Source organism: Podarcis filfolensis (genome assembly GCF_964270895.1).
Source record: "Podarcis filfolensis genome assembly, chromosome: 12".
NCBI lineage: Eukaryota > Metazoa > Chordata > Lepidosauria > Squamata > Lacertidae > Podarcis > Podarcis filfolensis.
In genome coordinates this window covers 55576305-55592497 of record NC_139614.1, presented here as the reverse complement: position 1 = coordinate 55592497, position 16193 = coordinate 55576305, and the positions used below count along the sequence as shown (strand labels likewise).

Genomic DNA, 16193 nt, shown 5'->3' with positions numbered 1-16193 from the left:
CTCTCCGTTCGACTTCCAAAACGTTCGAAAACCAAAGCAGTTCCGGTATTTTTCGCTCCATAAGATGCACCTGACCATGAGACGCACCTAGTTTTTAGAGGAGGAAAACAAGAAAAAAAATATTCTGAACGAAACAGTGGATGTATGATTTTTGTGGTTCATGCTGTGGCCACAGACATGATATGTGATTTGACAGTGAGTTTGCGGTAGCCCAATGCAAAAATCCTGAGAATCCATGTGGATCCGTGCTTTGTAACCACGTTTTTGCGCCATTGCGGCCGCACAAAACAGTGGGTGCATAATTTTTTTGGTGCAGGCTGTAGCCATGGACATGCTATGTGATCTGATGGTGAATTTGGGGTGACCCAATGTAAAAATCCTGAGGACCCATGGGCTTTTACCTCCCCCCTCCCAGGCAGTCTCCCCTAATGTTCCTTATCTCTCTTCCGATCCCTCCGATCAGCTGTTTCCTTTCAACACTCCCTTCCCTCTTGTTTGCCTTAGTGTCTTTTCCTTAGCTGGAGCAGTTTTTTGCTCCTCCTTTTCTTATAATTTCTCTCCTTATTGCTTTAATCTTCCTGTATCCCCCCTTTGCAAGTTTGCTGTCTTTACCTCCCCCCTCCCAGGCAGCCTCCTTTATCTCCAGCGTCCCTTATCTCTCTCCCTGCAAACGATCAGCCGCTTTGTTTCAACACTCACTTCCCTCTTTCAAAAAAGAGCATGATCTGCTTTTTGCCCCTGGGCAATTCGGCTCCAGGGACCACGCATTCGCTCCATAAGACGCACAGACATTTCCCCTTACTTTTCAGGAAGAAAAGGGTGCGTCTTATGGAGCGGAAAATACGGTCAGTGCGTTACTTCCGGGTTTTCGGCGTTTGGAAACTGAAACATTCGACTTCTGAGACTTTCGAAAACCGAGGTTCCACTGTACATAATACAAATAGGGACAGAATAAACCCCCCCCAGAAACAAATAACCCTCTTTCTCCTCCTACAAACACAATCAAAAGGGGATAGGATAGGATGTTAGTCTCTTGGGCGGGGCAGAATACCTCTAGGCTAGCATTTGAGAACCTACTTAGAATCATGTAATCGCAGAGTTGGAAGGGACCTTCCCAGGTCATCTAGTCCAACCCCCTGCCCTCCCAAGATGAATAAAGGACTTTACTGTGGTATAGAAGGCGTCTCTGCAGCTGGGATGGAAGTTCAAGCGAGCAAAAGCGAGGACGACATTGCTAAGGTGGACTAGGGAGTATTTTTCGGCGTTGTCCACGGTATGCTAAGAAAAGATGCATGGGGGGAAAGCAATTAAGTTCATTCATTTCAAAAGGTTATAGTTTAGCCATAAATATAGTTATAAAGACTAGAAACAGTTTCTACCCAAACACGATTTTGGTTTTAAACACATTGTAAGGAGCCTGAACGGGAGTATATTGTATTTAAAAATGGGGTATCAGAGTTTTTAGGGGGCTAACCAAGCTGGGATAGCAGGCTTGTTGGGTTTTGAATGTCTTATGTAGATTTTTCAATTTCGTTGTTCTGTTTGGGACAATGACAATAAAGATTATCGTATCGTAAATGAATCAGAAACTACTTGAATGGGAATAGAAATCCCACCGCTTTCATCCTGGAATATTTTCATTGCTTGGTTAGCTCTCCAAGCCCCCACATGGACCCCTTTTTCACTCCACGCTCTCAAGCACCAGGCTAACACTTTGAATCAAGACAGGTATAACTTCCTCCTCCTCCTTTCTTACTTTATTTTTTTTGTTTGAGTCTCTGACAAAAGACACCCCCACTCTTTTTAGCCTTTTGAAAGAGATCCTTTCTTTACTCTTCAGTTCAGGCATAGGCCAACTTGGCCCTCCAGATGTTTTGGGACTACAACTCCCATCATCCCTAGCTATTAGGACCAGTGGTCAGGAATGATGGGTATTGTAGTCCCAAAACATCTGGAGGGCCAAGCTGGCCTATGCCTGCTTTAGTTCAAGATGCATATGTACTGTCTGATTTGCTGCCCTATTGTACTTCTAGCCTCGCTATCTGAAGCAGCATTCAGATGGCCTCTCTTCTCGTATAATAAACCAACTTTTTAAAATCCGCGTCTGTGTAAAAGTAAAAGGTAAAGGAACCCTGGATGGTTAAGTCCAGTCAAAGGCGACTCTGGGGTTGCGGCGCTCATCTCACTTTACTGGCCGAGGGAGCCGGCGTACAGCTTCCGGGTCATGTGGCCAGCAGGACTAAGCTGTTAGGATATTTCCGTTCCACCTTAAAAGGGAGCAGGATGTTTGTGTCACAGCCTGCGTATTTCCTGTTCACAGGATGTTTATGTTGTGTCTTTGCTTTCGTTTCTCTCTCTCTGTGCCTGAACATGCAAGCAGGCAGTCATGATTTTTCCTTTGTTCTGACCAACGCTGAATAAACTTCTCAGTAATGCTCTCCTGCGTGCAACTTTCGCTGTGCGAACTCTGCTGATAGAGCGTGCATCAGTTCTGGAATGTCACAAGCTATTTTCTGGAGCTCGTGTCGCTAATTGCTGATACTGCGTTTCTACGGGAGGTCAATGATCGTCCGGAGGCGACGTGGGGGCCATGATGGGCCATATCTCCCTGGCAGTATCCCAACATAAGCTGCTTCTGGCAAAACCAAGCAGTGCACGGAAACACCGTTTACCTTCCTGCCGGAGTGGTACCTATTTATCTACTTGCACTTTGATATGCTTTCGAACTGCTAGGTTGGCAGGAGTTGGGACCGAGCAACGGGAGCTCACCCCGTCGAGGGGATTCGAACCGCCGACCTTCTGATCGGCAAGCCCAAGAGGCTCAGTGGTTTAGACCACTTCCTGTGAGCACCAGGGTACAGGAAAGCACATACAGTAGGACCTCCAGTTACGAACGGGATCTGTTCATAGCTGTCAACTTTCCCCTTTTTTTAAGGGAAATTCCCTTATTCCGAATAGGATTCCTCGCAAGAAAAGGGAAATGTTGACAGCTAAGGATCTGTTCCAGAGGCCCAGCGTATCCCAAAAATTTCATAACCGAAGGACCGCTTCTGCGCACGGTGCCACAGACCGCTTCTGCGTACGTAGCAAACTCACTTCCGGGTTTGCTGCGTTCGCAACCTGAAGATTATGTTACCCGTAGGTAAAGTAACCCGAGGGTCCACTGTATTCATAACCAAGACACAGAAGGTTCTATACTTCTTGGTAGCGTGTGCATGGACACATGTGAATTCTGGACACGCATGTGGGTCCAGACACATACCTGGAGACATAGCTTGGGCCACAACCACCCCGGGTCAGTAATAATAAATAATAATAATAATAATAATAATAATAATAATAATAATAATATATTATTATTTATAACCCCGCCCATCTGGCTGAGTTTCCCCAGCCACTCTGGACGTCTTCCAATCAAGTGTTAAAATCAATACAGCATTAAATATTAAAAACTTCCCTAAACAGGGCTGCCTTCAAATGTCTTTTCAAGATAAGATAACTACTTATTTCCTTCATATCTGAAGGGAGGGCGTTCCACAGGGCGGGCGCCACCACCGAGAAGGCCCTCTACCTGGTTCCCTGTAACCTCACTTCTCGCAATGAGGGAACCGCCAGAAGGCCCTCGGAGCTGGATCTCAGTGTCCGGGCTGAACAATGGGGGTGGAGACGCTCCTTCAGGTCTACTGGGCCGAGGTCGCTTAGGGCTGTAAAGGTCAGCACCAACAATTTGAATTGTGCTCGGAAACGTACTGGGAGCCAATGCAGATCTCTCAGGACCGGTGTTATGTGGTCCCGGCGGCCGCTCCCAATCAGTGGCTCCTAGGAGGTTGCCTACGGGAAAACAGCCCTCAAACTAAAGCAGGCTTCACAGCCTAGCACTGATGAGTCTATCTCCAACGTTCAGCCTGGACACTGAGGTCCAGATCCAAGGTCCTTCTGGCGGTTCCCTCCCTGCGAGAAGCAAAGCTACAGGGAAGAAGAGGAGGAGGAGGAGTTTGGATTTGATATCCCACTTTATCACTACCCGAAGGAGTCTTAAAGCGGCTAACAATCTCCTTTCCCTTCCTCCCCCACAACAAACACTCTGTGAGGTGAGTGGGGCTGAGAGACTTCAGAGAAGTGTGACTGGCCCAAGGTCACCCCGCAGCTGCATGTGGAGGAGCAGGGAAGCGAACCCGGTTCACCAGATTACGAGTCCGCCGCTCTTAACCACTACACCACACTGGCTCAAAGGAACAGGGCCATGGAACGTGGGGGTTTGCCTCCACCTCTGCCCCTTACTCACCTGTGCAAAGGCCTCAAAGAGGGGCAGGTTGAGCCACTTGAGGTAAGCAAAGGACTTCAGACAGCGCACCATGTCCCCAGGGGACAGTTCTGGCACACGGGGATGGAGGTCTGCGGCGATCTTCTGGAAGACCTGGGTCTGGTGGAAACACAGCTTCCCTGAAGCAGAGAGGAGGAAACAGCAGTTGAGAGAAAAGGATGCCAGCTGCAGAAGAGGAGCTCTGGGTTAAACCACAGAGCCTAGGGCTTGCCGATCAGAAGGTCGGCTGTTCAAATCCCCGCGACAGGGTGAGCTCCCGTTGCTCGGTCCCTGCTCCTGCCAACCTAGCAGTTCAAAAGCACGTCAAAGTGCAAGTAGATAAATAGGTACCGCTCCGGCGAGAAGGTAAACGGCATTTCTGTGTGCTGCTCTGCTTCGCCAGAAGTGGCTTAGTCATGCTGGCCACAGGACCCGGAAGCTGTACGCCGGCTCCCTCGGCCAATAAAGTGAGATGAGCGCTGCAACCCCACAGTCGTCCGCAACTGGACCTAATGGTTCCCTGTAACACTGAACACTGCAGCAGGGGACGCAGGTGGTGCTGTGGGTTAAACCACAGAGCCTAGGGCTTGCCGATCAGAAGGTCGGCAGTTCGAATCCCCGTGACGGGCTAAGCTCCCGTTGCTCGGTCCCTGCTCCTGCCAACCTAGCAGTTCGAAAGCACAAAGTGCAAGTAGATAAATAGGTACCGCTCTGGCGGGAAGGTAAACAGCATTTCCGTGCGCTGCTCTGGTTTGCCAGAAGCGGCTTAGTCATGCTGGCCACATGACCCGGAAGCTGTACACCGGCTCCCTCAGCCAATAAATCGAGATTAGTGCCGCAACCCCAGAGTCGTCCGTGACTGGACCTAATGGTCAGGGGTCCCTTTACCTTTACCTTTAATTTATTATTTATACCCTGCCCATCTGGCTGGGTTTCCCCAGCCACCCTGGGCGGCTCCCAACCGAATATTAAAAGAACAATACAGCATCAAACATTAAAAACATCCCTAAACAGGGCTGCCTTCAGCTGTCTTTTAAAAGTAAAATGATTGCTTATTGCCTTAACATCTGGTGGGAGGGCGTTCCACAGGGCGGGCGCCAGCACCGAGAAGGGCCTCTGCCTGGTTCCCTGTAAGAAGGGCAAGGAGTGGCATTTTATGCCTTGTGACCTGCCGTTATTTTTACTGATTACGGTTCAGTAATTCTTTATTGTTAGTGATAAGCGTACACTGTTTAATTATTATTTGCTGGTTACCGAATATTGCTTTATTTGGTACAGTGGTATCTCGCAAGACGAATGCCTCGCAAGACGAAAGGGTTTTTCATTTTTTGCGTTGCTTCGCAATACGATTTTCCCTATGGGCTTGCTTCGCAAGACGAAAACGTCTTGCAAGTTTGTTCCCTTTTTTCTTAAAGCCGCTTGAAGAGGCGCAGTTGCGACGGACCGTGCTTCGCAAGACGAAAAACATCGCAAGACGAAAAGACTCGCGGAACGAATTAATTTCGTCTTGCGAGGCACCACTGTACAAGTTGTTTATTCTGAAGTTATTTTCTGTATTGGATCAGATTGTTATTACGTGTGTGGTCTTTGCTGTGTATTTTGTTGTTTCTTCGGTTTGTAAATTGCCTTGCGCATAGCAATACGGAAAGGTGGTATACAAATTAAAAGGGAACTGAAAAATGAAGTGATACCTGTTGGCACGAATTAAGTTTCAGCTGGCCTGCCCGCACTAACCCCAAAGCTACTTCCAAACACCCCTTATCGTCCAGCCCGGACACTGAGGTCCAGTTCCGAGGGCCTTCTGGAGGTTCCCTCCCTGTGAGAAGTGAGGTTACAGGGAACCAGGCAGAGGGCCTTCTCGGTGGTGGCACCTGCCCTGTGGAACGCCCTCCCACCAGATTTCAAGGAAAGAAAAAACTATCTGACTTTTGGAAGACATCTGAAGGCAGCCCTGTTTAGGGAAGTTTTAAATGTGTGATGTTTTATCATACAGTGGTACCTTGGGTTACAGACGCTTCAGGTTACAGACTCCGCTAACCCAGAAATAGAACCTCGGGTTAAGAACTTTGCTTCGGGATGAAAACAGTAATCGCGCCCCTGCGGCAGCAGGAGGCCCCATTAGCTAAAGTGGTACCTCAGGTTGAGAACAGTTTCAGGTTAAGAACGGACCTCCGGAACGAATTAAGTTCTTAACCCGAGGTACCACTGTATTTTTAATATTCTGTTGGGAGCTGCCCAGAGTGGCTGGGAAAACCCAGCCAGATGGGAGGGTATAAATTAATTTATTATTATTATTATTATTATTATTATTATTATTATTATTATTATTATTAAACACCCTCTCCAGCCCCTGGAGCTTTTAATGTTTGATGCATTACTGTATTTTAATATTGTGTTGGAAGCCGCCCAGAGTGGCTGGGGAAACCCAGCCAGATGGGAGGGTAAAAATAAATTATTATTATTATTATTATTATTATTATTATTATTATTATTATTACACACCCTCTCCAGCCCCTCCATCTTAGATGGCAAGTGGACAGGGAAGAATGCTGTCTGAAGCAGCATCTGTATGCTGTCTCTGCCTCCTGGTGTGTAAAACTCTTTACTGGGCAGAAGGGTTAAAGGGATGCGCCCATTTTTCAAAAGGAAGTCTCCGCTCACCGTAGGCGAAAGCCAGGTCCAGGAGGATGCTGGTGCTGAAGGTGAAGTGCTTCTGGACCAAGTGGTAGGAGATTGCCCGGAGCAGAGGGATGGACCGGCGGTTCTGGATCGCCAAGGCAACGGCGACTCTCCGGGTGTCCTCGGGGGTGAACTGCTCAGCCAACTCCAGGCTCTGTTGACAAAGATGATGGATGTGAAAAATGGATGAAGGTCTAACCCAGGGGGAGATACACTATCAGCATATTTTACCCCAAATAGAAAACTTACTTGCAACTTTCGCATTGGTATAAAGCATGGGTAGGCAAACTAAGGCCCGGGGGCAGGATCCGGCCTAATCGCCTTCTAAATCCAGCCCGTGGATGGTCCAGGAATCAGCGTGTTTTTACACGAGTAGAATGTGTCCTTTTATTTAAAATGCATCTCTAGGTTATTTGTGGGGCCTGCCTGGTGTTTTTACATGAGTAGAATGTGTGTTTTTATTTAAAATGCATCTCTGGGTTATTTGTGAGGCATAGGAATTCGTTCATTTATTTATTTTTTCAAAATATAGTCCGGCCCCCCCCACATCGTCTGAGGGACGGTGGACCGGCCCCCTGCTGAAAAAGTTTGCTGACCCCTGGTATAAAGGTTTAGCAGCAGCTGAAAATCTAACTCACACATTACAAGTTGCCAAAGCTTAGGAGGATCCTGATGAAAGTCTATGCTGTTTGGTGTGACTTTATCTTATAAGCAACTAAGGCAGACAACGCAGGACTTCTCCTCCACAGTACAAAGTGAAATTTTGATTTCCTTATAGTCTTTAGTACTTTGCCAACCTAATACTAAGTCTCTCTCAGGCACACTGTGCTGAGTTTTGGTACTTCTGCTATATCTATTGTATCAGTTGGTTTGATTTACTTTGATATCTTTTGAAAGAAAAATGATTTCGCTGGAAATCCCAAGTGAAGCTACCTCTTGAGATATGGTTCAATAATATTGGGGATATCGATCTAGTTCAGAACATAGCTGTCAACTTACAGATTTGAAAATAAGGGCCCAGCAGCCTTGAAAATAAGGGATCAGCAGCCAAAATAAGAGATTTTAGTCAACCAGCTGAAATACGAAGTTAAAAGGGACCAGATAATTTGGGAGAGCAGCGCCGGTTTTTAGCCCTTCGTTTCCAGAGGTTGCTGCTCAAGACACCAGCCGATGAAACACTGCAATTAAATAACTACAAGCAGCAACCACTTTTCGCGCAAAACGAAGTCCAAGCTACGAAGATGCTGCTGCAGTTCTGTATCTTTTCTCTCGTGCTCCATCTGCAGCTCTCAGTTCCATCAGGCGGGGCAGGGGGCGGGGAATAGCACCCGAAGTAAACCCACAAATCAGACCATCTATGCTAGTCTACCACTACAAATCTATGGGAGAAGTGCTTGCGGTCCTTCCCTTGTAGCCCTTGGAACACCTGCCCACGCCTCTGCCTCCTCCTCTCTCTGAACTGCTTTCTCTATGTTTGCCCTCGCTCTCCTCCCAAGCCTCCTCAGTCCCGGCAGGGAGGGGCTCCCGGGGGCCGAGGCTGGTGAGAGGAGGCCGGAGGGGGGCAGGCCAGGCAGCCAAGCAACACAGTTGGAGCCTCCCTCCTCCCCGGCCAGCAGGGAGGGAGGGAGAGGAGCTGCTTCCTTTGAAACCCGGGAAATTTAAGGGACATCATCAATAAGGGACAGCAGCGGGACATGGCGCTGGGATAAGGGAGTTCCCCGCCAAATAAGGGACGCTTGACAGCTATGGTTCAGAATTATGAACTGGGTTTAGAAGAGCTACATATAGGATTGTAAAGTAAAATGCCTTTGAGGACACTGGATCTCCCTTCTTTTCACAAGCAAGGGGAAAAGAAAACTCTCCCACCAGCCTCACAAACCTATCTGTGAAGCACCTAGATGGACTGCCAGTGCTTTAAAACGATGTAGAATGACACTTGCCCGGCACCTGCTTCGTATAATACAGGCAGGTGGTCCAAAAACTCTTCTATTTTCTCAGGTTTTAATCAACACGTTGTGGCTGGTTTTCTGAGCTACTCTGGAACTGCTATTGTTACACTATGTATTGCTTTGTACAGTGGCACCTTGGTTCTCAAACGCCTTGGTACTCAAACAACTTGGAACCCAAACACTGCAAACGCAGAAGTGTTCCGGTTTACGAACTTTTTTCAGAAGCTGAACATGCTCCGTTTTGAGTGTTACGCTTCCGATTTGAGTGCCACACTTCCGTTTTACGCTGAGGTCTGTCAGTTTTTCCTATTTATTTTGCGTTTCTGTTTTTGCGGCTCTTTTCCGTTTGGTTTCTGTGATTGTGTGGAACCCAGTTCAGCTACTGATGGACTGACTGTGTGACTGCAGGACATCGTTTACTGCTTTCATTTTATGAATCAGTGGTCTCGTTAGATAATAATAAATAATAATAACTTTTTATTTATACCCCACCCTTCCCGGTTCAAAAACCGGGCTCAGGGCAGCCAACAACAAATTTAAAACACTTTAAAACACTAAATTATAAAGACAGCATAAAATACAGGATAAAAACATGAATGACAATAAAATTCAAAAATCAATTAGATAATCCCCAGGCAGGGCAAGCTGGCTAAATTGGTCCTACTTGGGCCAGCTGCCCAATTCATGATCAATTGCTGTTTTAGGGGTTGTTTTTAAAAGCCTGGAACGGATTAATGCATTTCGCACTACTTTCTCTGGGAAAGTGCGCCTTGGTTTTGGAACGGACTTCCAGAACGGATTAAGTCTGAGAGCCAAGGTACCACTGTACTGTATTCTGTGTTTTATTGACTTTGTACGCAGCCATTCAACTGCATTTTAATAACAAATAAATCCCGTGCATCTCCTCTCCCTTCACCCCCGGTGTCAGACTGTACCGCTTCCTGCCTCTACCTTATCCTCCAGTCTCTCCATCAGTGCTGGGGAAAGGGGCCCCACTTTAGACATCAGCATCACCACCGTCCTGACGTCCGAAATCTCCGTCCAACGCAGCTCGAGATGTTTCAGCACATCGCTGAGCAGCTCGCTCGGGTGTCCCTTGGGGACGCTGGCGGCCACGTGCTCAGCCAGGAACGCCAGGTTCTTGAAGGTCAGGCGCCTCAGCCGCCAGCGCACCTCCTGCTCCACCGAGCGCATCTCCGGCCTGCTCCGCTCCAGGCCCAGGAGGTCGAGGCTCTTGAAAAGGTTCACCAAAGCGGTGTTCCATACCTGAGTCCCCTGCACAAAAAAGAAGATTGATGATAGCAAGAGGAAGATATTTAGCTCTCCCAGAAGCAGAGCGTCTCTGCAAATGTAGTAAACAGGAACCTGATAAACAGTTAAAGGGACCCCTGATCATTAGGTCCAGTCGTGGCCGACTCTGGGGTTTTGGTGCTCATCTCGCTTTATTGGCCGAGGGAGCCGGCATACAGCTTCCGGGTCATGTGGCCAGCATGACTAAGCCGCTTCTGGCGGACCAGAGCAGCGCACGGAAACGCCGTTTACCTTCCCGCCGGAGCGGTACCTATTTATCTACTTGCACTTTGACGTGCTTTCGAACTGCTAGGTTGGCAGGAGCAGGGACCGAGCGATGGGAGCTCACCCCGTCATGGGGATTCGAACCGCCAACCTTCTGATCGACAAGTCCTAGGCTCTGTGGTTTAACCCACAGCGCCATCCGCGTCCCATGTTTTCCTTTAATACAAGCAAACAAAATACAATGAAATTTAACAGTCATTTGTCCACATTCTTTCCCCACACTCTGCGAAGCGTTGACTTCCCTCCCTTCAACTGGCTTTCTTACTTCAGTTAAAGGTAAAGGTAAAGGTACCCCTGCCCGTACGGGCCAGTCTTGACAGACTCTAGGGTTGTGCGCTCATCTCACTCTAGAGGCCGGGAGCCAGCGCTGTCCGCAGACACTTCCGGGTCACGTGGCCAGCGTGACGAAGCTGCTCTGGCGAACCGGCACCAGAGCAGCACACGGAACACCGTTTACCTTCCCGCTATAAAGTGGTACCTATTTATCTACTTGCTCTTAAGGGTGCTTTCGAACTGCTAGGTGGGCAGGAGCTGGGACCGAACGACGGGAGCTCACCCCGCCGCGGGAATTCGAACCGCCGACCATGCGATCGGCAAGTCCCAGGCACTGAGGTTTTACCCACAGCGCCACCCGCGTCCCTCTTACTTCAGTTACTTTTACACAGTTTCTTATTGTATCCTATCTACATCGTAATATTTATTTCATTCCTGCCAGAGTCTTCAAATTTCTACAGTTATATATTCTATAAATTTGCTCCAATCTCTTTGGAATTTTGTTTCCTCCTCATTTCGGATCCTATAGGTACGTTTTGCTAGTTCTGCATAGTCAACCACCTTCGTCTGGGAGGCAGCACTGATTCTGAATGCCAGTTTCTGGAAAGCACGGATGGGAAGAGGGCTCATGCGCTCGGATCCTGATACGGGTTTCCCATGATGAGCATCTGGTTGGCCCGTGTGAGAACAGGATGCTGGACTAGGTAGGGGCCGCTGGCCTGATCCTGCAAGCTCCCATGTTCTCCTGCTCCAATTCTTCTGGATGCAGAGGCTTCACCCCCATCTCCCATCTCGGGATCAGGGAGTCCTATCCCACCAGGTCCCTTGTAACCCACATCCTGTGTTTCTACTGCCTTTTGGGGGCTTGGCCTTCATCCTCTTATTGTAACTGTCAGGGGACTGCCATCGGAACAGGGGAGGGAGGCAGGGGGGCCGTTGGGATACAGAGAGCCTCCGAAATGAGGCGGTCCCAAAGTAAAGGAAGGACTGAACTCTGATTAATAAGAATACACACAGAGGCTTGAACCAGCAAGACTCTGGGAAGGGTGTGTATAATAATCTCTGTCCCTCCACCCCTCGGCCCAGGTCGTTTTATTCACAAAGGAACTTTTTACAGAGTGTTCGTAAGAACCAATCAGATGTCCTCTGAGCATTTCAACAAACCCCACGTGGGGACAAAGTTAGATCAAAAGAAATTCTTTTAACTACAAAGACTACTCTGAGCATGCATAAATAATCTGAGAGTAAATAAAAAAGGACTAGAGGAACTCTGGAGATCATAAACAGGAGAGGATGGAAGGATGGCAAGGAGATGGGCACCTTTATCACCTTCCGGTGAAACTATTTCCAGGCTCTAAGATCAACATCCTGAGATTAACATATCAGAAAAGCTACATCAAAGAAACTGCCCACTGTCTTTGATGCCCCAGGATGCCTGCCTGGTGAAGCAACTGGCAGTGTACATGACTGGTCAAGCAAGAGAAATGGAACAGGGATGCAGAGGTGTGGATTGATCAGAAATCCTATCAAAATAGTTTAAACCCAGTCAACGCAATGCTTTCATTGCTGACACAGGTGGCTTACTCTATATTTGTTGTAATTCCTCATAGCAATCCCACCTGATCACTACACCGACACTCCTGAGGAGCAGTTCCTCTTCCAGCAGTGGGGAAAGCCACACCTCCAGTGGAGTAGAGAGGGAAGGGGCGAGCCAAGCGAGGAAAGGGCTCGAGGATGCTGCTGAGAGTCCCAGCGCCTCACCTCGCCAGGCTGGCCAGGAGAGACGCATGCCACTTCCGTCGCCCACCTTGCGCAGAGGGGTGAAACGCAAGGAGGGGAGGAGGAGGCTTGGGGTGCCAAAGTTCTTATGTTGGGGAGAAGCCGGAAGGGGCCACTCCCGGATTCTGCAAGTGACTGAGACGGACATGAACTTTGTAGATCTGCACCGTAAATAGTTTGCACAATAAAACTTGTAAAAGACAGGTTGGAGTCCTGCCTGGTTACTCACGAGCAACCAGCAGCAGTATCTGACAGTTACTGTATTTTCTGGCATATAAGACTACTTTTTAACCCAGGAAAATCTTCTCAAAAGTCGGGGGTCGTCTTATACGCCGGCTACCACAGCAGCTCCTGCAGCAACTCCCCACCAAAGGACAAAACAACAGCAAATTAAATCAGAGGACACCAATCTCTCTAGATGAAGCAGAAATACGCTTGAAAATTGGCCCCAGAAGCCCCCCCCCCAATCACCAGCAACAGATCGACCCTAACTGCTCCCGGTAGTAGACCACTAGCAAAGTCCACGAGTGGCTCAGCAAAAGCAGTAAAAAATCCCCCCAAAATGCTACAGCAGGTCCGACAAAAGCAATAACCGAGAGTTCAGCGACGTCCTAGCAATTGAGGAAGCGAGCCAAAGAGGAAGCCCTCCAGCTCGCTCCTCTGTTTAAACGGACCTAGCCACGCCCCCCCCCCCGGCCACTGGGAAGTGGAGCGGACTTCCGAGCCGGAAAGGAGACTGGTTTTTTTAATTTTTATTTGGTGTGCATTGGAAGAGGGGTAGTCTTATACGGCGAGTATATCCCAAACTCTATATTTTAACTGGAAAAGTTGGGGGTCGTCTTATACACCCAGTCATCTTGTACGCCAGAAAATACGGTACATTCAGTTTAGACTGGAGGGTCGTGGAAAACTCCTTTTAAGGGACCCTTCTACTGGAGAAATCCTTTCTTCCCCGAGGTCTTGCAGGAGCTCAGGCCTAAGAGCAGAAATACATTTTGATACGGGCTACCTTTCACCTGCCACAACGAATTTTTATTTGTCCCTGTTCGGAAAACTGGACTTTGACCAGGGAGGACCTCATTCACTACTTGCAAACAGAAGAATAACTTTTCCTCTCGGGGTTCTTGCGAGGGGAAGCCCAAGGAACTGCAAGCCTCTTTGCAAGTTACAGGTGCCTTCAGTCGGCGGTTTTGTCTTGTGTTTTTATGTTATGAACTGCCCTGAGGTCTACAGTTTAGAAATCAAATAAATGAATTTTGAATGAATTTCACCCTTCTTTGTAGCTAGCTGCTTGCCATAAGCCTCTAACGAATAAAGCTCAATGTTAGAATCGAGAAAGCAAATTCAGAATGGGAAATAAAACGACATTTACATCCTGGTGTTCCTCCAAGGACCACACCACATGCCCCCACTCCCCATTTTACCCTCACAGCAACCCCGTGAGGTAGGTCAAGCTTAGAGAGATCACAATTGGCCCAAATTCACCCACTGAGCTTTGTAATAATATAATATTACAATAATAAATTATTAGGCAAAGATCATAAGACGACCCGGATGGTCGGCAGATTCTGTGTACAGATCCATAGGCGCAGACCATCCCCCGACCCAAACTAGTTCATTAAGAAAACCCCCAAACTCGGTCCCATGGGTGACGCTGGGTCATCTCTCTGCGGCAGCTTATCTTAAAGTTTTAAGTGTCTATACGCTTATCACATTTATAAATTTTAAATTTATCGTTGTGCATTGTTTTAAATGTTTTCCTTCTGGGATTGGACGCCCAAGTGTTTCATAAGCTGGTCTCTGACCGTAATAAATTATCTATCTGTCAATCAATCAATAAGAAAGAAAGAAAGAAGCAGCCACCTGCCTGTTTTCACTTACAGGCTGCGGAACCCACCTGCCTGTGTATAATCTGAAGCAGGTCTTGGAAGCGCACATCCCGCAAGATGCTGTCGGGGTCCAGTTTTTTCTCTGCCACTAGACGGGAGAGTCGGGAGATTATAATGGCCGCTTGGTTTGCGTTGACGGTGTAAAGCTCCTCCAAGTGCAAGAGTTCCTCTGCAGTGGACGCCGAGTTGATGACGTCCTCCAGCTCGCTGCGTTCGGGGGCCGCCCTGTCCGCCTGCTCCTTGACAGAGAGTTTGTCTGTGGGCCTCGAGAGGCTAAAAGCAGTCAATGGGGCGGAAGGGGTTTGGGGCGGCCCTCTGGCCCTCACCATCTTGCTTCCCGTGGACGCCACGTGAGCTCGGGCGCACAAGGGGGACGAGAGCCTGTAGAGACGATACCAGCGGTGCAACAGCTTGGCTGCCATTTTGTAGCAAGGCTCAAGGGGAGTGAGGAGGAGGACGAAGGGGAAGGGGAACAGAGCTGGGCGGGCATCAACTCATCTCCAAGAAGCTGAATAAGAACAGGGAGAAAATGTGAAGGCAGCTCGTGAGGACTTTCCACAACTTATTTATAAAAATATTTGTATACCACCATGTCATGAAAGGGACACGGGTGGCGCTGTGGTCTAAACCACTGAGCCTCTTGGGCTTGCCGATCGGAAGGTCGGCGGTTCGAATCCCCGCAACGGGGTGAGCTCCCGTTGCTCGGTCCCAGCTCCTGCCAACCAAGCAGTTTGAAAACACATCAAAATGCAAGTAGATAAATAGGTACCGCTCCGGCAGGAAGGTAAACAGCAAATCCGTGCGCTGCTCTGGTTTCGCCAGAAGCGGCTTAGTCACGCCGGCCACATGACCCGGAAAAACTGTCTGCGTACAAACGCCGGCTCCCTCGGCCAGTAAAACAACCCCCGAGTCGTCTGTGACTGGACTTAACTGTCAGGGGTCCTTTACCTTTACCTTTACCTTTTTATGTCATGAAAATATACATCAAAGTGGTTTACGGCAATAAAAGCATAAAGGTAAAGGGATCCCTGACATTAGGTCCAGTCATGACCGACTCTGGGGTTGCGGCACTTATCTCGCTTTACTGGCCAAGGGAGCCGGCGTACAGCTTCCGGGTTAAGAACTTTGCTTCAGGATGAGAACAGAAATTGTGCTCCGGCAGCGCGGAAGCAGCGGGAGGCCCCATTAGCTTAAGTGGTACCTCAGGTTAAGAACAGTTTCGGGTTAAGAACAGACCTCCAGAACGAATTATGTACTTAACCCGAGGTACCACTGTACAGCACAAGAGTAGTTTTGTTTTTAACTTTAAGGAACTAGTATAAAAAAGGCTGTGGCTGGATGGTTACGTGGGAGCCGGTTGAAGCTAAATCCTTCGAAGACAGAGGTCCTCTGGCTGGGACGGGACGATATGGGATTGAGGGGGCAACTCCCATCTCTTGCGGGGGTGCAATTAGTGCCAGCACCGTCCGTTAAGAGTTTGGGTGTAATCTTCGATACCTCCCTTTCCATGGAGGCGCAGATTACAGCTATAACAAAGGCGGCATTTTTCATCTCCGCCAAGCTAAGCAGTTGGCCCCTTATCTCTCTCGCCCTGACCTGGCCACTGTGATCCACGCGACGGTCACCTCCAGACTGGATTATTGTAACTCACTCTATGTGGGGCTGCCCTTGAGACTGACCCAGAAACTCCAGCGGGTGCAGAATGCCGCGGCGAGACTCCTTATGGGGTCTTCGCTGCGAGACCAC

The 16193-nt window shown here is 48.6% G+C and overlaps 2 protein-coding genes across 3 annotated transcripts in view; both read right to left on the bottom strand.

The window, feature by feature from the left end:
• ZNF653 (zinc finger protein 653) overlaps nucleotides 1-16193 on the bottom strand; it is a 95024-nt gene that overhangs the window by 42686 nt on the left and 36145 nt on the right. The gene's annotated exons all lie outside the window — the stretch shown is intronic.
• Nucleotides 1-16193, bottom strand: part of TBRG4 (transforming growth factor beta regulator 4) — a 34531-nt gene that overhangs the window by 16632 nt on the left and 1706 nt on the right. The window contains exons 2-6 of the mRNA XM_083579661.1: nucleotides 14456-14955; nucleotides 9883-10206; nucleotides 6965-7136; nucleotides 4286-4443; nucleotides 1168-1278 (exon numbers count right to left, since the gene is read on the bottom strand). Coding sequence (XP_083435787.1) covers nucleotides 1168-1278; nucleotides 4286-4443; nucleotides 6965-7136; nucleotides 9883-10206; nucleotides 14456-14869 — 1179 coding nt within the window. The 5' untranslated portion in view covers nucleotides 14870-14955. The remainder of the gene's footprint in view (nucleotides 1-1167; nucleotides 1279-4285; nucleotides 4444-6964; nucleotides 7137-9882; nucleotides 10207-14455; nucleotides 14956-16193) is intronic.